The sequence below is a fragment of the Epinephelus moara genome, chromosome 10 (genome assembly GCF_006386435.1).
Source record: "Epinephelus moara isolate mb chromosome 10, YSFRI_EMoa_1.0, whole genome shotgun sequence".
In the NCBI taxonomy this organism is placed as follows: Eukaryota; Metazoa; Chordata; class Actinopteri; order Perciformes; family Serranidae; genus Epinephelus; species Epinephelus moara.
The window spans coordinates 8,769,456-8,796,429 of NC_065515.1; the positions used below are offsets into that span (position 1 = coordinate 8,769,456).

Consider the following 26,974-nt stretch of genomic DNA (forward strand, 5'->3'; position numbering starts at 1 on the left):
AAGCTTTTTGGACGGCATCATCCCAGCCTCAAGAACTCTGAGACCCTTCAGAATAAATGCAATACATATTTATAAGACACTCAGTGAGAGATGTAGCTACCTTTGAGGACACCAAGGTCATATCTTCCTTATTGTTTCTGGGAATATGTTTTTTTTATAATCTTGAGAGGAGTTTACATTCTGCATGCTAACATGGTCACATCAGACACTAATGAGCTTCTCTGGTTGGTTGTGTTCTAAAAATCAGGGGGTAAAAATGAAGCTGATCTTCTGTCTTGTCCATCATTACATCCATTAGTCCGTCACTCACTGAGCCAAAAACACCACACAAACATCAGTTCATGTCAAGCATCGTTTTTATTGTGAGATACTCAAAGACAACAGTATGAGCGCCATGATCCACTCTCAACTGGAAGGCTGTAAAGCATGGACGAACTCACACGGTTTCATACATGTGTCTTGCATACAGACCTCCTCACATTGTGCTTCCTTTAAGCAGAAGTTTTGAAACTGAAAGTAATTTGTGTTTTAGTCCAGTTTGACCTGTGGGACATTTCACGAAGCAGTGACTGCTCACTGAGGATGGATTATCTGGGGATTAAAATGAATATAAAGTCTTTGTACTTTAATGTTTCAATTGTTTTAATTTATTCAACCAAGTCAATCATCCCACTTCTGAAAACATCCCACTGTCCTCTGGAACATCATCGAGAGTCAGAATCCAACTTTTATTCAAACAGACGATAAATACAAGATGCTGGACAGAAAAATATGTGAAAAATGGAAAAATAGAGTCTGTACACTAGAAAACAATCCCATGAACGTATATTTAATTCTCACCAAAACTCGGAGCATGGTCTCGGGTGCAGATTCTATTTTTCCGTCAGAATCCAACTTTTACACAACATTCAACAAACTGCCTCTCGACCAAACTGGTTCAAATAAAACCAAAAGCAAGACCACAACCAAAAATGGCGATGATGATCATAAAGATTGTCTTTTGATAATAATAATAAAAAAAAAGACATAAGAGTTTTGAGGACTCAAAATGATGATATAATGCCTGTGCAAGTTCCCCGTTCTGATCAAATCATTTTGGTTTAGTTTGTCTGACAGTTTCGTCAGCATTTGGTATTTTTCCGCTCTCAGAGTTTGTGCAGCTCCATAATTGTTGTTTCATTCACTGTTCTTATTTCTTCAGGTCGGAGCTCATAGGATTCAAAAAGATGAGAGGAACAGCACTCCAAGTTTATCAAATTTTACTTTGCCACACAGACGTTTCGGGTCTGGCCCTTCTTCAGTCTGGCAAACAAAACAAATTCATATTGTTTGCCAGAGCACACTGAAGAAGGGCCAATTTTAAACTTTATTTGGAATTCAGCACCCAGTTTTTTGTTTCTGTGAGTTGAGCGCATTGTCTCCTATTTTTGCGGAGCTCATAGGACCCATTTTACATGAGTGCCAAAATATTCAAACATACCCAGTGGTGGAAGCAGACCTTTTACTTGAAGGTATACTATGCAGGATTGTCAGTTACTGTTTTTAAACACGCCCGTTTTGCCTCGCTGTTCTTTCGTTTGTCTGGCACTGTGTCACTTGGATGGCTGCTGCATACAGTGTGGCACCTGTTCACTACCTTTATATAAAGCCCCGCCCTCACCTGGGCAATGTGGGGATATGCAACCATAAACAACCTGAACACAGGAAATAAGGAAGTTCAGGCAGAGGGCCACACCACCACACACTGAGAGAGGGTCTGAAGAGAGGGAGTTTTTAAAATCCTGCATAGTACATCTCCGAGTAAAGTAGTAGAAACTGCACAGTGCATTCAAACTTTTACTTAAATAAGAGTACAAAAGTATTAGCATCAAAATATACTTGAAGTAACAAAAGTCAAAGTACGGCTCATTTCAGAATAATACATGTAATTGTGTTATAATAATGTTTGTCACTTTAATCTTGTAGCTGATTAAGCTGGGGCTATTTTTAATTACTTTATATACCTTCTGTGAAGCTGATTTTTATTCCCCAACACCTTCACATCACAATTTATTAGTTGATGTATATTTTGTGTTGATAATCTGAATCTGCAAAGTAACTTAAGTAAAAAAAAAAAAAAGAGTATAATAAAGCATAAAATGGAAATACTTGAGTACAAATACGTCAAAACTGTACTTCAGTAGTGTACTTGAGTAAATGTACTTAGTTACATTCCAACACTGAATGTAACACAAGTATTTAAAGCTGCACTAATTAATATGTTTATGGATTAAAGAAAACAATGTGTAAAGTTATCACCTGAATCTGAAGTTCACAGCTCGACAGAGTTTGTTAGTCTATTTTGGACAGTTGTTTTCTGGCTGGCAAATCAATGAATTAATGCAGCTTTAAATCAGAATTAATTAACCAAAAAAAAAAAAAAAAAAAAAAAGTTGTTATTCGCACAAAATCACAGTTCTTTTCTACCACCAGTAAACACTTCCTGTCAATATGTATGACATTAACTGCAAGGACGGCTCAAAAATTAAAGTACATGTGAAGGTGTAATCACTGCTGCAGTGTGATTGTTCTTTTTCGCCTTCAGTTGAAGGTGTAGTTTTTGTGATGAAGGCCTCGTCTACACGTGTACAGATATTTCTACAGATGGACATTTTCCCCGTTTAATTCTGTTCACACAACCTTCGTTTTACAAAATATCTGCGCCCACACTAGAACACAGAAACGACTCCAAACGCTCACAGACGTTAGCTGTCTTCCACAGTCTCAAAGGTGGTAGAGTGTGCAAGCTATCTTTTTCAAAATGCTGACTGGAGATCTCATCATTCTTGATTCTCCTTTGATATAAAGAGCTCACTCAAAGATTTGGGGAATGCTCTGGACATGCAAAAGTTGCTTGCGTAGTTACTTTTGCGCCTGCCCTGTTTGGTTCAATCAAACTCAAGTTCGTTTGCCCCCTGAGTGCGGTTCGTTTGGGCAGGTGTGAACACAGCAACTGCACCAAAACAGAGACCATCTCTTCAAGAAAGTCTCAGTCCGGTTACAAACGAACTCTGGTGCGGTTTGTTTGTGGTGAGAAGGTGTTCTGACCTGGATCTGAACCAACTGCAGTCACATGACACATTGTTTGGGTTAAACATGAGCATGTTACAGTCCTGGAGGATTATTAATGTGCACCTCCTCCTGTACTGCCTTAATATGCACATTCAGCACATCCAATGCATCAAAACATTGTTTTCTAGTTGGAGCCGCGCCTCGTTTTCAAACTGTATGGTTTGACTAAAATGAACAATGACAGCAATATAGTCCACGATGAGCAGCGCTAAAATCAACCTGCGTAGTTGTCCCTCCATTGTGACATTAGAAAGTGTCACATTTATCTTGCAAGTGTACTCTTCTTCAACGTTTGCTTTACTTCCTGGATTTTTCCCGCATGGAAATTCTGACCAATCAAGAGCAGCTTTCTCACACAAGGCATTTGATCTGGTCTGCTTGTAAACATGAATCAACTCTAGGCAATTATACAGCTTTGTAACTAAATTAGTCCCTGATTCAGACCAAAGCAAGACAACTCTAGGTCTGAAAGCACCTTTAGCAACTCCATCTAAAACTCCATCTGCTTGTGGACGAAACGCCAAAAAAACAGAGGACACTATCCATTTATAAAAACATCTGTACACGTGTTGACAGGACGTAAACTTTGAGCTGACTGAGGGAAAGTTTTGTGTCTGCTTTGATGAGCAGAACGAAGCATTTTGATCTTTTCTGAACACCACTGTACTTCATCTTCTATTGTCTGTGCTGTAAAGATGAGCCTTATGTAACGTGTGCTTTGTTAATAGGAATGGACACTAAAGACATCACAGTATAAATGGCTGGCTGCACACTTGCATATGCACTTACTCACTCCTACTCAGACTGTACTTATGATTTAAAATTGAGATTGCAAGCAAACAGCACACTACTACACACTCTGGCTGCACCCAATATCATTTTCTGATCGTCATCGCGATGTCAACTTGTGTGTAAACGCCTCATGAAACACTGCCGTATTGCACTCAGGGACTTGTTTAGTTAGTTGAAAGAGAGTATCAGTAGAAAACTGCACTTCAAAATGTAACTATCGTTCATTTTTTACAAATTGGTGCCTTTTGTGTCAGTTTAATGTTCAGTTTATTTAACGGAAGAAAGCTGGAATTAATTTCCTTTCTTTTTGTTTTAATTCAAAAAGCTATTTGTTTCGAACTGAGTACACTTTAGTATCTACTGGAAATAGTATTGCAATATTCAACAATGTTATTGCATATTTTCCTCATACCGTGCAGCCCTACCACACACACACACACACACACACACACACACACGCACACAGATGGAAGAAAATAGTCTGACACACAATGTTTCAGACGAATCACACACACAGCAGACAGCTCTTACAACTGAGAAACACTGGCTCCCAAAACTGTGGTAACTTTTTACCGCTACTTCATTCTCTAACTGCACACACACACACACACACACACACACACACACACACACACACACAAACACTGTCCAAGTTATCTCGACACACACATTAATGCACAAATGTGCTGAGAGCTTATCAAAGTCAGGCCTAGAGGTCAGATGCTATGAAATTAAAGCCCTGAATCTCTGTCAGTGCACAAAGAAGGAGCCGCGCTGAGCAGCGAAGACAAAAAGACGACAGAGAAATGACAGAAAATGGAAGATAAACTGACTTAAAGCTGCACTTTAGCTCACTGTCAGACCCAAACGGCAGCGAGAAGTCAGTGTTTGAAATGTTAAGACTTAAACACTCATATTTCATGTCATGCAGTGCCAACAATAAAAAGAAGAAGCCTGATGAAGCCAGTATCAAATTCAAACTGATTGGAAGACAGGTAGAACTCTTGATACAAAATAATACAGCTATAAAAGCTGGGAGAGGAAGACGCCTGTTGGAGTCGGAGCCACACAGACAGACATGAGGACAAGAATCAAGGACTGGAGCCAAGCATGAAGCCAGCAGAGCAGGAGACTTACACATGACAGCCTTAGAGGACAGAGGCCTCTGTCCATCTGTCTGTCCCGTGTTGGACTTGAAGCCAGTGCATGTAAAAGCAAGGCAGCTTCAACCCATCTTCAGCTCCACAATATGAAGTAACAACTGGTTCAGAATCACCCAACGAGTGTGACAGAGCTCTGATTCTGTTCTCCAGCCTTTCCCCTCTGTGTGCCAACAACACTGTGCACTTATCATCAGTACTGCAGCCTACGGGCTCACCTTATGCTCAACGTTAGATACAGAGACGAAGATGGTCCTGTCCTGTTTTCTTTTCATCCGTATTTTGTGCACGTTTTCTGAGAGCTTATGGATACGGACGAAACAGAGAAGCGTGGCTCAAGTGAGATACGACCATGGGAAATGAAATTTAGATAACGGCAGAACAGAACAAATCTGTAATATATAATAACATATAGTGAAATTAGTGAAAAGAATTCTCTGTCCACATGTTGGGGCGTATATGATGGCTGCACAGACCACCGCCGTCTACAACGCTGCCTCTGTTTAAAGGTACTTTACTACGACCTCCTCCACTGTTACTGTGTTTGTTGCGGCTAAAACTTCTGACTGCGCCCTTTAGTGCCATCTACTGGTTCTATCTATGCCAACATCAGGCATGGAAGCATGAGGGCAGATATTACACGCCACCTCAGACAACACGCCAAATATGGCAGGACATATTCACACGCATCATGAACAAACAGGATCTGGTGGCTTTTTGCAGGTGTGTAAACTCAAGCTGTTGTTGTAGAGTACCTGTCTGCCATTTAGGGGCCTGTGCCCACAAAGCTTTTGTTCATTCAGCGCCAGTGTCGTTTTTCAATTGCTCTCACTAAGGAGCGAACATATGTGGCCACATGCAGCCGCCATCGCTCCACCTTTTTTGTGCGGCCGCTCCAAGCGCTTTAAGTTGAAAATCTCTGAACTTTCCCTTTAGCAGGGCTTCTTTCTACTGTCACAACAAAGACAGAAAAGCTCGGGAGCAGATCAGCTGGCAGACGCGACATGTTGTTGCTTTGTAAAGTTTTTGTTGATAGTGTGGTACGTCCTTTGTTAATGTAGCGTTATGTTAGCTACCAGGCTACTGTTTCAATGTGTAAATTAAATGTTGTTATAAAAACAAAACCCTCGCAAAGCACGTCATTAAAAAAAGTGCTGCCAGCCCTTTTTTCACGAAGCGCTGGGATGAAGCCCTCCCCTGCCCCCTGCCAACACAGGCCCTCGTGGCTCATCTTTTTTGTGTTTAAAGTTTGCTCCCAATGGACTGGGAAGATAAGTTATTGTTATTACATCTTGAATAAATCAATTATTTAAATTTGACCATATGGCCTTAGTGTGTTACGGTACAAAAACATATGGCAGTTATATCACATTTGATAACATGTAGCCAATCTTTATACAGAGAATTTGAACAAACCAATGATTTGTTGAACGTAACGAATCAAGACTCAATACTTTCACAATGGCAAAGCAGTCAGTGCTGAAAACAAAAATATTCCAGTCGGGGCCTCCTCACTGTAGTCGACTATCAATCAGCTGGAGTGTGAGATCAATAAGGTTCAACATCAACAACAGAGTTTGAGCAGGCTTATTTGAAGCTATGCTTTTTTTTTTTAGCACAACATACTAGCTTAAACTAACATTTCTGGATACAGTTGCTGATATTCTGTGAGCAGGTAAGTAAGTTTGCATTAGTGCTGCAGCAATTAGACGATTATTTGATTGATCAATCAACAAAAAAGTTATCGTCGACAATCTAAACAAGTGATTGCTCGTTTATGTACTCCATCGAAAAAATGCAGACAAGATTGAGAGAACTGCGCGTACTATGTAAACAGGAAGTATAATTTTTACACGTTAACTGTGGGCTAAAACCTGAGCCACAGTTTTGCCTGTATTTGTTGATATATTGGTAAATTTTCACCATTAAAAGTATGACCAAGTGGGACGACCTCTAGCTCACCCGGTACAGTGTGCATCCTTCGCGGTGACCCACGTCCCCTTTGCTGCACACCATCCCCCTTTTCTCCCACCTTTCCTGTCAATCTACGACTGTCCTATCAAAAAGGCAAAACATGCTATACAGACAACTACCACTGGATTACTTTGATACGAAAGAAAATTTAAAAACGATGATAATCGATGATACAAAAAAATAATTGTCAGTTGCAGCCTCGGTTGCATGTGGTCACCAATAGGTAGCAATAGAAGCATGTGTCTGATAATCTCATGATGCTGCTTGACTTAAATGTTTAAATAATGGTCAAGCTGGATTGTGTTCACATTCACCTCAATGGTCAACAGCGACAGTGAGCATTAACCACGTGCACACAGCATCATCATGACTGAGACAAGACTCACTAGTCCATTAATATCACATTTGCAGGGTGATCAGCATGTTGCATGTTCTCGCATCTTTTTTTCACCTGCATAGCACACACCTAATTTGGAAACACAAAAACACTACGCCCTCTACACTGAGAGCTACTAATTAGATAGTGATAAAATAAAAAAGACTAACTAACTCCACAAGTGTAAAATCAATAAAAACGATTATCACTGTGTAAACGAACACAAAAAACAGCTGACTTTGCATATCCTCGAGCTCAGCTGGTAAGATTCAGGATTCAACTAATGTGAGCTCCTACCCAAACAGAATCAGCATGCAGCAGACAACTTGATATTACACCATTCAGATCAACAGTAGCCACAATAAACACTGAGTCTAATATTCAAACACTGCTAAAAAATATTTCTGTTCCTCTGCAGACACTCATAGCTCTGTGGCAGCTGCTATTAATGCTTGAAGAGCCAAAGTCAAATGCGTATTCGCGAGAGTTGAAAAATCTGGACAATCGATTGATCGATTCATGCCGCGATAGCCAATCAGCACTGAGATCCACTTATTTGTGCATATGAAGCGAGTCATCACAAAATATTCTAATGTCGAACCTCACGCGAGTAAAGCAACGCGAAAATTCACATTGTGTTTGGTGAACACAACATAAGCCTTTGTTAGCGAGTAGTTAGACAAGGCAAGACTGAGCTGTGGAAGTTGTAATCACTTTTTCGACACACTCGCTAACACAGTATCTCAAAACCATGCAACGACCACAACCTACAAACACTAATTTGTCATGCATCATCGAACACAAACAAAGGGAGTTCTCGCAACAACCTCCAAATTCTCCTTAAAGCATTTTACAAGCCACAGAATTTAAGGCCTGTACTCTTTATTTTATAAGCTACATTAAGCCTATAGAGAGTTTATTCTTGCAGGGACCGAGTCAGTAAACATGTGGCAGCATTGCTACAGAAAAAAAGACACTACCAAACCCCTACGACCACATTGCTCCCACCCTCTAATACGATCCACAGGAGTGTTTCCTGAATTAGCGCCCATACCTGTGGCAGGACGTCAACATGTCCTCATTTCTAACGACAGAATAGGTCGTTTGCCAATGACTCATGGTTTGGCTTAAAATAATATATAAAATAATAGTAAGTTAATTTAAAGTATGACGTCAGTTAATTTATGTGTGAAAGTTAAAACAATTCAACATTGACTTTTGGTTTCATATGGGACACAAACAGCAATCTGCTGGGTCAAAGTCCTGTGTTTGTTTGAGCCATTCATCCAACCCGAACTCGTCCCTACACAGACTTTATACCACATCACTTGACCTCCTCCTTTGCTCCTGTCATAAACACTGCAGCCACTGTCACACCAGTCACACTGGTCACCACCTACACTAAACATAAATATGAAAAACTAATAATGAGCTGCTTCTACAAATTGTTTCTGGGGAGGACAGTCTCACTGAATCAGACATAGAGAAGAAGGTTATATATTGAAAGACGATCAAGGACTAAATTAAACTTCAAAGGAATATCCTGACATTATCAAAGATTAATTTTCTGCAGCAGGTCTTTGACAAACTACGGGACAAATAAAAAAAATTGGAAGAAAATGTGTTGTTTAGTTTTTGAGGACGACTGGTTATAAGCAACTGACAACACTAATCATCCCGCTTCCATACCACAGATTGCTAATTCAAAAGTGCTGTGCAGTCAAGTGGTTGGAGTCCAATTCAAGTTTCACATCGAGATTTTTAGGCCAGCGGCGCACTCGAGTGGAAACTTTGGAATTCACATTTCAGGCACATACAAATAAAGTTGATAGAAAAATATGTTGGTTTTTTTTGTGTAGTACTTGAGATCAGACCTGCAACTTTGGCCCTGAATCTGTTTTTACATTTTTAGTTGCAGAATTTAAACAGATTTTCTCAGAGGGGAAGGAACGACACATTATTTAATAAAAATACGTCTCAGACAGACAAAGATTTATATCTCCATACGTGTCAAAAATGTTCTTATTTTATATGAACATCACGTTTTTCTAACATGCTTAAATCACCCAAAGTACCCACTCTGATGGAGCAGGGCTCTCTATTTGTGCTCTACAACATGAACCAGCTGCGGCTCTTTACAGACTGTAAAGAAATAACTCATTCTTCCACTTAGAAATTAAAAGTTTAACACCTAAGCAATAAAACACACCCTTGCTAAATTCAGTACACTACAGATTTTGCTGCTGCAGCGTTGATTAGTAGTGTATGGCCACTAACTTATGGCTAGGGATGCACGATATTGGATATGCCGATATGTAACAATTCATTTGACCGATATTGATATATCCACTTTTTCCCCACCTAATTTTAGTGATCATCAAGTCTCTTCTGTTGTGGATTTAACATCATATTATGCATGCATTGTCTTATCGTGACGGCCCACCAGCAGATGGAGACATGAAACACAATGCTTTTCAATGTATGTAATATTCATTCATTGTGCAAAATAAGAAAGTTGGCTGAATCAGATAGTTCATTTTAAAGCCAATATCAGCCGATACCAATGACTTCCCGATATTATCGTGCATCCCTACTTATGGTGGCTGTTGTTAGCTTATATAAGCAAACTTAAAAGTAAACATGGGTCTATAAAGCACATTACTGAGCTTCTTCACTTGTACGACTGATACAATTACTTAGCATTTTAGCTTAATGGTAAACAGTACATGCAAAGCAGTATTTAAAGGGACAGTTCACCCCAAAGTCAAAAATACATATTTTTTCTCTTAGCTGTAGTGCTATATATCAGTCCAGATTGTTTTGGTGAGAGTTGGCAACTGTTGGAGATATCGGCAGTAGAGATGTCTGCCTTCTCTCCAATATAATGGAACTAGATGGGACTTGGCTTGTGGTGCTCAAAGCACAAAAAAAAATACATTTGAAAAACATGAAATCATGACCATTACTCAAGACAATCTGAGTAGTTTTATATGTTTCAACTACTCTCCTGCTAGCTCACGTAGTACCACTGAGCTTGCTAACGTTACAGCTCAGCCGAGGAGGACACCATTAATGTTTACATCTCATGCTGTCACAAGCACAAGCCTCCAGTCCATGAGAAGATGCATGCTCTGCAACTCACACCAGAACAATCTAGTAAATATGTATTTTTGATTTTGGGGTTAACTGTCCCTTTAATGCTAAATTGTAGGTTAGCATTTCTAGTATTTAGTTGCTCAAAATTTAGCTAACCCATTAGGTTAGCATTAGCTGTAGCTAATAGTAGCATGAGCCAGGGATGGGAATTAGTATTTTGTCCACCTGCCACTGAAGCTGATAGATTCCAAAATCTTCCAGTGACTCAATAATTTACCAATGTTTTTTTTTTTGGCTGTTGTTGAGTGAAGCAAATCTAGCAGCCACAGCGTTTGGCTTGTGGCTGGTGCTTAATGCCAACACTGGGATTAGCATCATACCATCATTGTCAGTTCTAGTCGCAGTTGCTGCTGTTGGGTAAAACATACACAGTCTGGCTTTAATGAAAATACAGTGAAGAATGAGTCAGCTTTACGAAGAAGCTAAAATAGTTTCCTGCTCCATTTTGTAACTTGGAAGGGAAGTATTCTCTAAGGCATCTGCAACTGTTTGGCTACTTGAGGAATCGACACGAGCAGGTGTTACACAACCTGTTGTTATAGCAGCATTTTGGTTAGGTAGCTAGCTTGAATGTCAGAGGGCACTTGTGTAGAAATCATTGTTTCAGTGTGACTGAGTTGGTGTGACGGATACTACATATCCAGTCCAACTGAACAAAATAATCCATGCATCTACAACGTAAAAGTACATTCCACTTAGGGCTGCACAATATATCTTTCTTTTTTTAGCGTGATTGCAGTGTCGACCTGTGCGATAAACGCATCATGAAAGACTGCGATATTGCAGTCAGGGATTTTATTTAGTTAGCTGAAAGAGAGTATCAGTAGAAAACTGCACTTTAAAATGTAACTATCATTCTTTTTTTATTGGTGCCTTTTGTGTTTAGTTCAATGTTCAATTTGTTCAATAAAAGAATGCTGGAATTTCCGTTCACTTTATAATTGAACAAGCAAAGTTGTGTTTTAGCTAGTTAGCTAATGGCAAGTAATATCATTATTGCAATATTTAACAACGTTATTGCATATTGCATATTTTCCTCATATCATGCAGCCCTAATTCCACTGCAAAATTACAGAGCTTGACGATTCTTTGTCACTGCTAACCAACATAATCATGCCTCTTCCTGGACTCTATCGGTAAAGCTGTCTCACTGCCCTGATAGAATCAATATAACACAACAAAATTATATTATTTCATTTCAAGACTGCACAATTTACGACATTTCTGTCACATTACTGATTCATAAAACTCTCCTCTCCAGTCATGCAACTAGCAACATCTCTTGACATTGACAAAGGTATGACACAATTCTATATCCTGCATTTTGGGTTCACCAAAAACAGACACCTTTGTGAATCATATTTCTACAAGGTTTGCAGTCTATGTATCAATCCACTGGTTCATGCACAAACTAACTGAAAGATTAAAAGTCTCACTTGAAGACTGTAACAATCTATTTAGTGCAGTCGCCACTGAACATTCTCTCTACACGTCTCATATGCATAGTGCGACACAATCTTTAAAGCCACCATGTGCAGGATTCAAAAATGTCCAACTTTGGCGAAAGCGACACATAAACTGCACCAACGTCCACTAGATTGTCCCCATTTTCTTCAAATAACAACCTAAGCCATTAGCAAGATTTTAAAGACACTGCAAACATTACACACAGTGGCTTTTAACCACTTTTCTTACATGTACACTGGCTACTGTATATCTGCACTTCCTCCTGTCTCAGTGAGACTCTAAACAGCTATAGGCTGCTCAGCACTTTGGCTCTGGACTGTTATTCCCATTACACCATGACTACAAGGTCACTAAAAAGTAAAGCGTACTTGGTTTTAGTTAGTCAGAAGACACTTTCTACCACTACTGGAGCTTCTACTAGTTTTGTTCATACACTTATTTTCCAACTGGAAAATTTTCAGATTTTATTCATACATCAGTCATTTTCAGCATGCACTCAAAAATATTCACTTGTTCATGTGCTGTTCAGTGTTGTAGTCAAAACACAAAACATAAAGGTATGGAAGCATATTTCCGCCAATGTGATGAAAAGAAGATCCTGTTAGTCGTTATGATATACTCCCTCAAAATAGAGACTTAGTATCTCAAAATATTGGGTCTACCATCATGAATGGAAGGTCCAAAATTTTAAGAAAGTTAATCTTTATTACTAAGATACAAATCCTTTGAGATGCTAAATCATTATATCGAGATGCTAAGTCGTTATACCCAGATATTTAGTCATCATTTCGAAATACCAAGTTATTGATTCAAGATGCTTGTTCTGAGATGCAACGTCATTATTTTGAGATTCTAAGTCTTTGTTTTGAGTCACAGAGTCTTCATTTCAAGATACTAAGTGATCATTTGAGATACTAGGTCATTATTTCGAGAAAATAAGTCAAAATTTCGAGACATGTCATTATGTCGAGATACTAAGTCATTATTTCAAGATACTAAGTCGTGATTTTAAGAAACTAAGTCATTCATTTGAATTACTAAGTTTTTTTAATACTAAGTAATTATTTTGAGATACTTAGTCATTTTTCCGAGATACTAAGTCATTATTTTGAGATGCCAAGTCATTGTCAACATATTTAGTCATTATTCCGAAACATTAAGTCATTATTTCAAGATACTAAGTCATAATTTTGAGATATTAAGTCATTAATTTGTATTACTAAGTCATTTTTTATTCTAAGTCATTATTTCGAGACACTTAGTCATTATTCTGAGATAATGAGTCATTATTTCAAGATACTAAGTCGTGATTTTAAGATACTAAGTCATTATTTCGAGACACTTAGTCATTATTCTGAGATAATGAGTCATTATTTCAAGATACTAAGTCATTATTTTGAGATGCTAAGTCATTATTTTGAGATGCTAAGTCATTATTTTGAGATGCTAAGTCATTATTTCGAGATACTAAGTCGTGATTTTAAGATACCAAGTCATTAATTTGAGATACTTAGTCATTTTTTTTCTCGAGATACTAAGTCATTATTTTGAGATGCCAAGTCATTATTTCGAGATACTAAGTCGTGATTTTAATATACTAAGACATTAATTTGAGATACTTAGTCATTTTTTTCCGAAATACTAAGTCATTATTTTGAGATACTAGGTCATTATTTCAAGATACTAAGTCATTTTTTTGACAAACTATGTCATTATTTTGAGATACTAAGTCATTATTTTGAGGTACTAAGTCATTATTTTGAGATACTGTTATTTGGAGATACTAAATCAGATACTATTATTTCAAGAAAGTTTCTCACAGTGACTCACAGGATCTTTTCTTTCCACTCTTTTGCTTCAATGGGCTTCCATATAAATGGGAGCAAAGTCAACGGATGATATAAATATTCTCTGAGTATGTAGACTTTTGAAAATAAAAAGCTACAAAGCATAAGGCTACAGGGCAGGGCACTAGGGGCCCTTGGCTTGCTCAGATAATGGCAGAGACTGAGTGAAAACTACCAGCTGGTGGAGGGGGGTCACTCCAAACCACTTCTCCCTGAAAACAGCCTGAGGAGCCAGCAGAGGACACCTGTATAATCCCCTTGTACCACGCTGATTCCTCTCATTAAACGTTCAACTTAAGAAATAATAACCTAAGATTTATTATTATTTCAGGTTTGACAGACATAAAACTCTCACTCATACTACTGAGAGATCAGTGTTATCCTGCTACATGTTTCTTCTCACATCCCTGACTCAACTGATGAGATTAAGTGTTTCACTTTGTCTACAGATATGAAACTCTTTAGATGTAATGTGAAGCACAGATTCTCAGACTTTTGTTCTAGCAACCCACATCGGAGAAGATTTAACTTGTCCTAATTACTCATTCTTTCAGTGTGGTAATTTCTAGAAATGAATGATGGTGAAATGGAAGCTAGAACAGAAACTGCTGTACCCAGACAACAGACCTTTGGCCTGGAGTCATTAAATGAGATAGGTGCAGGTCACCTTGAAGCACTAGAGGGGTATGCACTGATAAAGACTAGCGCACAGACTGGAGGCAGCAGCAGAAATAAAGTGTTGCTGTTTATTCCTCACAGCTGAGTTCAATTTACACTCTGCGTGAAAAAGATTGACCGTAGAAAACCACACATGCAGAACTTTGAACTACACTTACTAATAACTGAATCATCTGAACTCAAACTGCAGGGCAGCCACTCATGACCTGTGGTGGTTATTTTCAAAGGCAGAAAATGAGCTCTCCCCAGTGGTGGCTTATGCAGTTGTGTTTTTCCATGCAAACAGTGCAGAGGTGTAAATTGAACTTCAGGACTTCACTGCACAGTCTGGTACAAGTAACCTCTTTTATAGGCGCTGAGAGGGTAGAAGGTGGCCACGACAAACTTCCCATCAAAGGTGCGGCCCGTCAGCAGCCTCTGAGCCTCTTTGGAGTCGCTGGAGTTGGCATACTCTACAAACACCTGATGGCCACACACAGGACATGTTGAGAAATTAGTAGGTGAATGAATGAATGTATGTAATCCCCGATGTTGACTGGATGTAGCTGCAATGCGCTCTGGTCGTGCCATGGCTTCGTTGCGGATCAGAGTCCACTAGAATACATACATATTACATTTTTGTTTAACAAGCAAAGGGCCTGTACACATGCCACATTTTTTACCCCTTCAAATCCACTGTTGTAGATGTAGATGCACCGATGAGACACTCAAAAGCGAGAGTCACACCGTAGTGGCATGCAAGTGTTCCCAAGCAATTGTTTTTCAGGCAGCAACTTTTGGATCGCAGCAATGTGTCCTGCATGTCTGGCAGATATCTTGAGGAGAAGTCGAACATTCAGGGTTACCCAGAGCTTTACGTCTGTCCCATGGACTGTATTTTAATACGCACTGGAAGAAGATCAGCTCAGAATTCGGGATTTCAATTAAGTAGGATATGATGTGGTGCTTATGGAAAATCCCCAGCCACTCCTACCTGCCTCCCTCTTCCTGGATGAGCAGAGCCCAGAGTCTAAATGTAGCAGCAGCTCACAGGTAGCAATCCTTTTCTCTGGAGACCAAAGGAGCCGCCTCATCCAGTTGTTTAAATCTAGTATATGAACCTTACAAGATCATTATTCATTTGTTGTGTTGCTTAAGTTAAGTTAAGTTTAAGTTATTTCCTGATTCCTATGTTTATAGTTATTGTGTATAAAGTTAATTTACATTTGTTGGATCATTAATTATTCCAAATCAGGAATCATGATGTTTAATATTCTTTATTCTTTTCTTCGGTTCAAACCAGCTCAAACTGCCTTAAAATAAAAGACTGAAATGGAACCTCCTGCGTGTGCTTATCTGTCCTAACTGACACACCACTGACTTAATAAAAGTCCTTGAATCACTAAATATTCTTCAGTGCTGCCTGTGAGCCCTTGAATGTTTGTACCGAGTAGGCACAAGGGTTGCACCCAGTTCCCAACATTGCATTTTACAGGCAGTAAAAGATGCAGCAGGTGTCCTGGCCTTTATTCTCTCCAAGAAACCAGATGAATCTGCGAGTCTAAATTATTTCCAGCGGCCTGAGACATGCTGTCCCAATCACAACCGTTTATCTAATATGGGATGTTTTTGAGATGAAGACCGTAAAGAGGAGCACCGTTGAGACATTTTCGAAAACAACCATGATGGCTGCAGCTTTGATTTGCTGAAAATATGTTGAGACGACATCACTAACAGTGATACGTACTATTAAATAATGATTTCAAGTTCAATAACAACAAGCTTTTATAGGCAGTCATAGAAACCATGCAGCTGCACCCAGTGAACATTAGGGGGTAGGTGAGTAAAGAAGAGACCACTGTATCAGTTCAGTCAGGGTACCTGTATTAATGAAGTCAATTAACAGAATAATACTGCTAGAATCATCTTTATAATCTACTTGAACTGAAAAAAAAAGAGTATATTGGCACCTTTCCCTCATATTTTACACAACTTTTTAAATCATTATTTTACTGTACAAAATGTGTCTTCATAAAGTTTTGTGTGCTACAACCTAATGAAGTCTGTACATCTGAAACACAGTGGAGGTTCTGTATGTTTAATGCAGCTGTAAAACAAATATTTCTAACTCTGAGAGTTCCCTGTGACTCCTGTAGTTTAACTGAAACATTTTTGAAGATTGCTGGTTCATAGATCAACAGTCTAACCTGTCCTTTCCCTGGGTTCTCCTTGGGGATGAGCAGAGAAACCACAGAGCCATACTTCTGGCACTCCTCTTTCATGTCCTCCAGGATGTCTGGAAGACACAATGGCAGACATTTTGACTTACTCGTACCTCTATATACGTTAAAGAAACAGGAAATCAACTCAGTAATTAACCACTGCCTAGTTCACACAGCATGACTTTCAAAGTCATCAGACCGCTGTTCTGTTCACGCTACACATATTGCTCTCTTATATGGAGACTTGAAGTCGTTTTGGTTTTCACCATACATAACTGAGGGGCAACACGGCTCACACACTACGAGATCTTTCACAAGAGAAATCCAAGATAAGTTTGTCTGGTCTCCAAACTACCTTTTTCACGAAAACCATATGCGAGAAGTGACACGAGAAATGACGTGATACCACGTGCAAGTATGCTTTTCTAGCTATTCCAACCCCCAGTTCTCTGTACAGCTGAAACCAAAGTCACATCGCCTGAGTACTGTATCTTATTTGTGACTTGTGTGTGTAATCAATATTTCAATATACTTAAATTCACATTATCGATTGCAACGAATATATGAGCATGAGGCTCAAAGTTAAAGGTGCAATGTGATAACAAAGTAGTCCCAAATTTATGGGTACTTTATGCAACAGTACGTACTTAGTAAGGGTAACTGTAGTACGTACTGAAAGCAGCCATGGCCTGCTTCCTCTAGGTACAAAAACAGCTTTGGTCTGTGTAGCAAATAAAGCACATGTGGTTAAGTTCCTATTATTCCAGGCAACCCATACCCTAGGTTCTCCCTCAAGCCGTGTCATGTGCTCTTACTGGCTGTAGCTCCCTGACAGGTCCAGATATTTAGCCTGTGAGACATCTGCGACGCATTGTCAAGGCTCTCGACTCGCGTCTTTGAAAAGTTCACTCAGCGCTCAAGTGCTGATTTGCAAACACTGAGGCGACGGTGATTTGCCTCTAACCTGAGGCATTAGTTGGGGAATGAGTGGAAAATCAGGGCTAAAGTTCAGTGTGAACTAGGCACAAGTCATTCATAATTTAAAGACAGAAAACATATGCATTGTTGTACCTTCGTACTCTTCTTCATTGTGCAGATGGCTGTCGTCTATCAGGTTGAGCAAACGCAGGACTGGAGTGGGCAGCAGAACCAGGTCCTCAATGTGAGGAGCTGACACACACACACACACACACACACACACACACACAAGCACACTGATTAAATATGGTTCACTTCGAGATGTCTTAATCCTGGTGGAAGTCTCAAATATTGACACATACCAAAGGGAATACTGAAGAATGGGCTCAGCAGGGCAGTTTCAGCAGTGCATCTTTGCTTTGGGTCGTTGAGAAGCATGCTGCAGACACAACGTGACAAAAGTCCAATGGAACAAAAGTACTGACAACACTCCTCTGCTTACACAGATAGCAGGCCAACACAGTATAGTGAATAACAGTAATCATATCCAAGCAGTCTGAAACGCCAGCTGAGTGTGTGAGAGCGAACCTTTTGATAAGGTCTCTGAGGTGATAGACAGGGATGGCGGGGCACACCACACTGTTGCTGGCAAAAAGATGGTCGACAATGGCAGCACTGTTGTCCTAAAGGAGAGGGAAACAAATCAAAGAAGATCGATTTATCTTTTGCATGTGAGGTTCTGCTCTATGAGACGTTTCCTTACTGATAACAGATGTTTCAAAACTTCTACAAACTTCCTTTATTTAAATAATTAAGTCCTGCAGTGTCAGTTTCTTATTTTATAAAGAGATATTTCCTCTTACTTTATGTTTTTTTCTTTCTCTATATTCATACATTTTGAGACCATCTTGTTTCTTTAAATCTTTATCGTCATCATTACCTTCCACTCCTGTGAGCGGACGGTGTCTTTGAGTTTGATTCCTGAGAACATCTCCAACAGGATGATGCCAAGGCTCCACAGGTCTATGGCGGCCGTGCAGCCCGAGTCCCCCTCCACCTCCACCCCAGCCTGAGCGAGGCTGTTCTGAAGCTCGGCCTCTGGAGCGCGATACCCGTCTGTCTGGATGTACTTGACATCCTGGAGGAGGTGAGGCAGGGAGAGTTAGAAATACAGTTATCGCAGATACTCTATTAGTGACCTTCAAATTGCGAGGCACACCCACCTGGTTTCCCTCTTTGAAGCTGAGGCCGAAGTCGATGAGCTTGAAGCACTCGTCATCGGCACTCCAGAGAATGTTGCGTGGCTTGAGGTCAGCGTGGACGTAGCCTTCCCTGTGAAGGAAGGCGAGAGCCTCCAGGATGTCTCTGGCACAGTGCTGGACAAGCCACATGGAGTGGCCCTGCTGGGGTCTGCCGAAATAAAATCCTAACATTAAGTTAAAAAGGAAGCTAAAGCACTCTTAAATATATGAAGGTTTGAACCATTTTTATTCAAGTAGGTGTTTTTTTTTCATTTGTGATGGGCACATGAACCATGTATCACGCCATTATACAACTGTCTGAATTAAAGAAGACATTTTCTGTCATGGGAGCAGCAGCACTATATTTCGGACATGCTTTTAAAAGTATAACCTCAGCTACAGTCAAAATGTGTTGGTCATATTTCAAGCGACACTAAAAGCAACAAGGAGAAATATGCATAAAGCTGTGGGTTCCAAACCTGACTGCTTTGGTGTTTTATTTGTTGGCATTAACAATCATTAAGGCAACAGAACGCCATTTACATTGATCAACGTTCGAGTGAACATAACATATACTTTGCATGCAGCTTTAACTTCGCTATAGCTGCGTGGAATATGAAAAAACAAATTTTTAATTGTATAAACGAACAAAATTAGCCAAAGCAGGTAATTTTCAAGGTTCTCCTGTTAAGCTGAGATAGCTTCCACAGTGGCGGCATGGTGGTGCAGTGGTTAGCATTGTCATTCCTGGTTCAAACCCAGGGTGGGGGAGCCCTTCTGTGCAGAGTTTGCCTGGTTCAAACCCAGGGTGGGGGAGCCCTTCTGTGCAGAGTTTGCATGTTCTCCCTGTGTCAGCGTGGGTTTACTCCAGGTACTATGGCTGACTTCCACAATCCAAAGCCATGCAGGTTAATTGATAACTCTAAATTGTCCGTAGGTGTGAATGTGAGTGTGAATGGTTGTCTGTCTCTATGTGTCAGCCCTGTGATAGTCTGGTGACCTGTCCAGGGTGTACCCCACCTCTCACCCAATGTCAGCTGGGATAGGCTCCACCTTTTGTCAATACAAACAAGGGTGCAACACATTACGCACTCAAATCTATTCATAGTGGAGACGCTCTGATAAACTGTAAACCTGCCACAGTCAGCGTTTGTACTGCATGAGAAGCAGAAACATCACCTTACTTACCGACCACTCTGGGTACCACTGATGCCTCTCACCAACAGATCAGACACACTGACATCCAAGAGCTCCAGCAGAAGGCAACGGGTGGCAACACCCATACAGCTGTGGTTGGTGAACACCCCGTACAGTGTCACTGAGGGGAGGAGAACAAACAAACACAAATTTGAAAGCCTGTTTTACTGGAATCAAATCCTGTTTCATAGGTTAGATCATACTGCAGAATTAAAAAGCAGGACATATATTTGTAAAGGGTCTTACAGAATATTCTACCAGGTGTATACCACAAATGACTGGCATAAATAAATACTGAATGGATATACATGATGGGCTGGATGAAAATGTTCAGCAGCGATACTCAACTTAAGGTCTGAGAGACACATTTAGGATCAGCATGAGGTGATAGATGGCCCGCCAACCATTTTCTTCACAAATTCACACCAGCATTTTTTTGTGATGTGAATGTGGATAATGTATCAGTGCACAGAAAAAGCATCAACATGGAGCTTGTTGATAAAAAGGTAAAAAGTGGCAGTGGAGGACCTCAGGGTTCAGGGGATACTTGGAGCATCGAAACGTTCATAACAGGCAATTCATTTATTATATATTGTGCTAAATTGAACATAGCGTTAGTTCAGGTAGGATACTATGTCAAGCTCAGCTCACAGCCCAGCTACATCAGCTGATCTCAAACAGCCCAATCAACTGATGGAGCAGCTGATAGATCACATGATTCCTTTCTATGCAACCGACTGGCAAATCTCATTCAGGATGCCTAAACTGCTCTGGCCTGCCTACTGTTGCTGCTTCCTCTGCAAGCCGCTTTGCAACCCGCCTCCACCCCAGCTCCTCCTTTTCATGCTGTGTCTGACTTATCAGTGTCATTTCTGTTTGTCATTGATGCTGCTCTGTTCTGTTCCCGGGGTCTTTGCTGCTGCTCTCTGCCTCAGACTTTCCTCATTTGCACATGGAAGGGCAGAGAGGTGTGCTATTTCTGCCTTATGCTTTCCATGCAGGCGTGTGGAAGAGGCTTTCTTGTAGGCCTGAGGAACGGCAGAGGGGCCCCAGAACAGAGCCATACTGCCAAATATAATACAGCGCCAAATATGATATTGCAAATGGAAATAAAGTTTTCTTTGACAAAAGTGTTCCTGGCTGAACTGTTATTAATGTTTATTAACTGGCCCCTGGCCTCATATTGCAAAAGTGGCCCCTGGCTAAAGCAAGCTGAGTATCCCTGAAGTACAGTATGTACATGCAAACATTTATGTTGACAGTTAGAGATGATATGTGCATGTTAGAAAATGGTGCATTAAGAACTGTATGACTAATATCTATAACATGAGCAATGGTCGACAGTATTGCAGACAGTAAGTGACTGATGTAACTGTGATGGCCGTACAATAGTGAAATAATGTTGTTACCTATGTTTTTATGTCCCTGGATGCCTTCCAGCACGGTCCTCTCCTTGTGATACCCGTAATCTCCTCCCTGAGTGTCGGCCTGAAACTCCTTGACAGCCGCGGTGGTGGCTCTGCCCGAGCTGACCCGGTACACCGAGGCCGAGACTCCCTGGCCGAGCCGAGACTGGACGGTCCATATCTCGCCGAAGATCTCGAACAGCACCGGCTTCATGCTCTGGTCGACGGTACCCTGTGACGGCTTGGTGCTGTCGGGACGCGGTGCCTGTACCTTAGCGATGGGCTCGGAGGAGCCGCAGTGAGCCATTGACGGCAGACAGGAGGAGAGGAGCCAGCTAGTTGACAGGTGGGAGCAGCTGCAGGAGCATTGCGAGCAAACCGGGGCACTGTCAAAACTACCGGGACGTGTCAGCGACAGCGAGCAGACAGTCCGGCCACACCTGCAACCTTGTTAAAACTAAACACAGAGCAAAACCTGCGCATATTAGACTGCTGTTTACTGAGGCTGTCAAAATGAATTCACGCTGACAGAAAGTTAGCTACCTTAGCTGCTCCAAAATGGCTAAACTAGCCACTGAGTTTCAGCACAAAAACAAACCACTTCAGCGACAGGCGGGAAAATACTTCCCCCATAATACGGCATTCGTGTCGAATATAATAACTTACAACATGTATCGGTCCTAACTGCAGTAAAGTTTTGCCTAAGTTGGTTGTAACTCAGGTTGTTGATATCAATCTTACTTCCGTTTCTACTTTCCTCCCTGCAGGTGCATCTTTCCCTGCAGTCTGCCCCCTGCCGGTGAGGAGTGTCACTACATGTTCTCCTCCCACTAAATGCTGTCTCCATTGGGTTTGTTGAAGGAAAGCTGGAGCAAAACTCTACTGCCCGGATCATTACCCACACCAAATCACCGGATCACATCACCCCCATTCTTTTCCAATTACACTGGTTCCCTGTTCAGTACCAGGTTGATGAAACAAATCCCTTCTGCTCACCTTCAGGGCCCTCCACAACCTAGCCTCCACTTATCTTTCTGATCTTCTTTTGACCATTTCCACCTCACGCCTCAGCACAGCAGTTGCCAAGGTTTTCACCTGACTGCTCCCAGGCACTGGAACTCGCTACACCCACACATTCGCACTTACTTTTACTTACTTACTGCCCTTTATGCCGGCTGGCATGTAGGACAGCAACAAAGGATCTCCACTCCTGTCAGTTCTGGGCCAGCGTCTTTACGGAACCCCAGATGTGATGCAGGGCCTTCAGCTCTCCTTCCACCGTCCTGCGCCAGGTGTTCTTGGGTCGGCCTCTTTTACCTTTACCATCTGGTGTCCAGTGAAGGGTAGTTCGGGTGATGTTGTCCTGCTCTCTGCGTATGACATGTCCAATCCATTTCCATCGCCTTCTCATAAGGATGGTAGCCATATTTTCCTGCTTACACAGGTTGAGAAGATGCTGGTTGGATATGGTTTGGGGCCAGAATAGTCTGACAGCACAACATCCTTCAAATCCCATCTCAACACCCACCTAATCAAACTGGCTTCAGCACTTTGAAACTGACTCTTCCCTCTGTGCCCCCTTTAAACAGTATCACTGAGCTTATCCCAGCAACAATGTGTCTGCCCAGTTCGTGTATATATTCTAGGTTAAGGCTGATTCTGATTTCTCTGTCTGATACAGAATTTTTTCCAACTGTTGTAGTTACAAAATTAACTGCCAAAAGTCACTGCCACATAATTTTTATGATCATAGCTGCGCATTACAGTAATATATTAAGTTTTAGCAGTAACAAAGTAATGTAAAGTGTTACAAACACAATTTATATAATAGTATCACATTTACAATGTCACCGAATGCGTTACCAACTGAAATAAACTGTTTAATTGTTTTCATTTTTCATTGATCCACACTGCTTCACTTCCGCCAGTGTGCCACCAAAAAAAATCTCCGCCGAGGGTCTTTGTGTGTTGTCATGTAACGACCTTATTTATACAGTCTGTGGTCTGGTCTGCTGGTGATCGGCACAGCTGGGTCATGCCATACTGTGCATTATCATGTTAATTGTGTTTCCATTAATATAATGACATATCTCGCTCTGCTTTTGTGCCCCAAGGCTGCCTGAAAGCAGCGAGGATACAGAGTGGCCTCCTGCTCACTATTACCTCATCCCAGTGATCGGCACATCTGGGTGATGTTAGTATATGTTGGATGTGTACAACAGAGCATCGGCGGCATACATCTTGTTCTTGTGCATAACTCTCTCCCTGGTGAGCTGGGGCCCCCAGATGTGCTTTCCATCTCTGCTGTATTAATTTGCGCTCGTCATAATGACTGAGTCGCACCCCATTCTGTTTGCTGTGCTAACCTCAACATTTGTTTATTGTGCTCCATACCACAGGTCCACAAATATCTATCCATATCTCATAATTATTAGACGTTGATCCTCTGCCTGCCTGACCCTCCCTGTGTCCAATGATATTAATTTATTTCAAACAGTCTGGGCTATTTAATTGTTCCATATCATCAAGCTATTATTAATATAAGCAGGGGATTGCAATACAAAGCAGTAACCAGTCAGACCTGCTCAGCACTGGATTTGAAATGAACTGTAATAAACTGGAGCTTCTGTGAAACAACATGATCATTATTTAAAATGTCTATTCATTCTTCTGAGGTCATTTTTGGTAAAAGTAACGCAAAAGTAGTGTAATTAGTACCTTATTACACTATTAATATTGGTATCTCCAGCTTGAGTTGAAGCCTTTGTCTGGTGTCTCTTCATTAGGGGTACCATATATTTTTACCGGAAGTAGGGAATCATCATCCCGGAAAAGGAAATGTCACCAAAATGAGGTGGTGTTTTTGAACATTTGGCAGAAAAAACCCCCACTCCTGCTTACGTTTCCCACCCAGGAGGACTACAAGAAGAGGTCCCCGTTTGAAGCCGCAGGTTTTAAAATCTTGAAACAGTAAGTCGTCGACTTAAACTGAAAACTGAAGAGCCGCTGCTGACTAACGTTAGCTTAATGTTATGTAATATCTGAGCTGAGCTGAAGCGATCATGCAGTCATTGAAATGTCAGCTCCTAAAGCAGGTGTTGCGTCGTTTGTGTTTTCACACCGGGAAGCGGGTGAGTGAGTTCATAAATCTGCAAATGGCGAACCTGTGGTGTCGAATAAAAAGCGGACAGTTGGCTCTCTGTCAAGTCTTTACCAGGAGATGCTAAAGCTAGCTAACGTTAGCTGCTATTCTGACGAGGTGACTTGACGTTAATGTGCTGTTATTTTTGTTTTATAGCTCAAGAATAGATGTCACAGTGACCACCGAGTGACCATACACTTACTCACTATGTCCTAATAAACTGTGTGAAGTTAATAATATATAATTTTTGCATATTGCATCACCTATTGCTTGCTAACGTTTGCTAGCCCAAGTTGATTTATTACAACGTTACGCACAACAGTGACATAACAGAGAAATGTAAAATCTCAGGCTTCCTCTATCAATGCTAGTAAAAAAATGGTTTAAAAATAAAAAGATTACACAAGTAAAAACAAGTAGGATCCAAACATTAAATGGAGGAAGTTTAAGTTAGATAATGAGACAGTGATTGCACATGAACAGCACTCATAAACACTCACAGAGGTGTAAACAGCTGTAAAACAGTAAGTAAACGTATATAAGAAAGGGGGATAGTGAAACTAACTGCTGCATATTAATGCAAGCATCATTGTTTTGCAAACTGACTACGTCTTGTCGTGAGAGGTAAAACAGCTGCGGACAAGCTGAGGACAATAACTGAGGTGAGGCGCGTGACTTTCCAGGATATCAGCTGACACACGAGGATGGATTTTTGACAAGATCCGGGAAAATATATCGTGCGCAATTTGTGCTTTACACCACTTCGGTTCTCATTCATATAAAGCTTAATTTAGGCATGCATTGTGTGTGAAAGCAGGATGGGGATTCCATATTAGACGAGGTAAATTAAGTGATGTGCAGATTGACTTGCATTGCCTAAACTGTGGAAAGAAATGCAGTGGAACACACACTAGAGAGGATAATAGAGTCAGTTGAAGCAGAATAAAAAAAGAGTGCATTTACAATGCTGTTTTAAGCTGCATAGAATTTAATAATGTGAATAAAAGTGCAGGAGACTTATAGTTCTGGGGTATAGAAAAACTTGTGAGTGTTTTCTCTTGTTACAGTCTGCAGTGATTCATGTCTCATCTTTATTTAATCAAATGGATTATTCCACCTCATTTTAGAGCATTCAAGAGCGTGTGCTGTGAGGTGATAAAGTTCAGTCTGGTGACTTTGGAGGGAAATGCAAGTCAGCAGCACTCCACTTCCTCTTCCTCGGACAGTCAGGCCTGGCAGAGCTTGTTTTGGCTCATTGTTCTGTAAAAGAATAAATCTCTTTTCCAACAGCTGTGAAGCAGAACAGAGTTGGACTTGTGGAGTAAAACCTCTCCAATCTTTAATATTTCCTCCACATGTAGACAGTTTGATGTAGTCGTTACAGCTGCGTGACAGATATCATGCAGCTGTCTCCTGACATGAACTCTTTCAACTGTAGCTGTGCATTTTAAACATTGATTCATCAGGATATGGAGTTTTTTCTTTGGCCAATGCTTCATCACTGTGTCTTAAAAGAAGTGCCTTGGGAATGGACACCCTCCCAATAAGGTGACAATTCGCTAACTAATTCAGTATTTTGTTGCTTTATATCTTGGCTCCTCGTGTTGTTTTGTTCGCTTTACTGGAACATTAGCTTGATGTACCTGTGTTATTAAGATGCTGTGGTCTATGCAGGCGTGCCTGGTCTTGTTTACAATCAAACTGGTGTGGGGAGATCTCCCGAGCGTGCACTGCCTTGCCTCTGAAACTTTTAATTTAGCTGCAGCTTGATGCTGGGGTAGTGTTTGCGTAGCACCTTTATGTTATATTGAATAATTGTAACTCAGAATGAACCTCGTCCTTTATTTCCCTCACTGATTCATTTCCATTTACCCCCACTCAAACAGTCAACTTGCAGTACTGTATTTTTTTTGTTGTGGCACAGTCCTCCTTATAATTATTCAGTTCATGTGTCAGTGCAGTTGAGCGTGACAGACTGCTCATATGAAACTTTTCTTCCTGGTGATGTATTTACTTTACAGCCAGTTACTCTCCAATTGTTACACATGGCAGCCTTTGCCTGTCTTTGCTTGTTGCACTTACAGTCAGGTCCATAATTATTTGGACAATGATACATTTGTCATCATTTTGGCTCTGTACACCACCACAATGGGTTTTAAATGAAACAATGAATACCTGCTTAAAGTGCAGACTCTCAGCTTTCATTTAAGGCTTTTTTCAAAAATGTAGTATGAACCATGTAGGAATGACAACCATTTCTTCACACAGTCCCCCGACTTTAAGGGCTCATAAGTATTTGGACAAACTA

The 26,974-nt window shown here is 40.7% G+C and overlaps 2 protein-coding genes across 5 annotated transcripts in view; one reads left to right on the forward strand and one right to left on the reverse strand.

Moving 5' to 3' along the window:
- Positions 1–338: 338 nt before the first annotated feature.
- Positions 339–22,287, reverse strand: uhmk1 (U2AF homology motif (UHM) kinase 1). 3 transcript variants are annotated; one of them, XM_050053998.1, is made up of 9 exons: positions 21,528–22,287; positions 20,110–20,239; positions 18,904–19,090; positions 18,621–18,818; positions 18,269–18,363; positions 18,043–18,119; positions 17,834–17,932; positions 16,748–16,836; positions 339–15,023 (listed from the first exon to the last, which is right to left on the reverse strand). In XM_050053998.1, exons 1-9 carry the CDS (start codon positions 21,829–21,831, stop codon positions 14,877–14,879), a joined length of 1,326 nt encoding a protein of 441 aa, XP_049909955.1. In that variant the 5' UTR covers positions 21,832–22,287; the 3' UTR covers positions 339–14,876. The 3 variants fall into 3 exon arrangements, with proteins under 3 accessions (XP_049909955.1, XP_049909954.1, XP_049909953.1); XM_050053997.1 differs by lacking the exon at positions 339–15,023 and having other exon boundaries at positions 16,322–16,836; positions 21,528–21,981; positions 22,068–22,287; XM_050053996.1 differs by lacking the exon at positions 339–15,023 and having other exon boundaries at positions 16,322–16,836.
- A 2,066-nt stretch (positions 22,288–24,353) lies between these two features.
- akr1a1b (aldo-keto reductase family 1, member A1b (aldehyde reductase)) overlaps positions 24,354–26,974 on the forward strand; it is a 10,381-nt gene continuing 7,760 nt past the window's right edge. Inside the window, exon 1 of one of the 2 annotated variants that reach the window (XM_050054001.1) lies at positions 24,354–24,494. Coding sequence is in view for 1 of the 2 variants with exons in the window: in XM_050053999.1 (XP_049909956.1) it covers positions 24,587–24,655 (69 nt within the window). In the remaining variant the exon portion in view is untranslated. Of the gene's footprint in view, positions 24,495–24,529; positions 24,656–26,974 lie in introns of those variants that run through there. The other variant, XM_050053999.1, reaches the window with a different exon arrangement.

Bases quoted from the DNA above. Each gene is read 5' to 3' on its own strand.
- uhmk1 (XM_050053997.1), bottom strand. From the start codon at position 21,831: ATGGCTCACTGCGGCTCCTCCGAGCCCATCGCTAAGGTACAGGCACCG. The intron at 19,091-20,109 runs GTAAGTAAGGTG...TTATTTCGGCAG, and splicing joins AGTGGTACCCAGAGTGGTCG to ACCCCAGCAGGGCCACTCCA. The intron at 18,120-18,268 runs GTTCGCTCTCAC...TTGTGTCTGCAG, and splicing joins CTCAGAGACCTTATCAAAAG to CATGCTTCTCAACGACCCAA.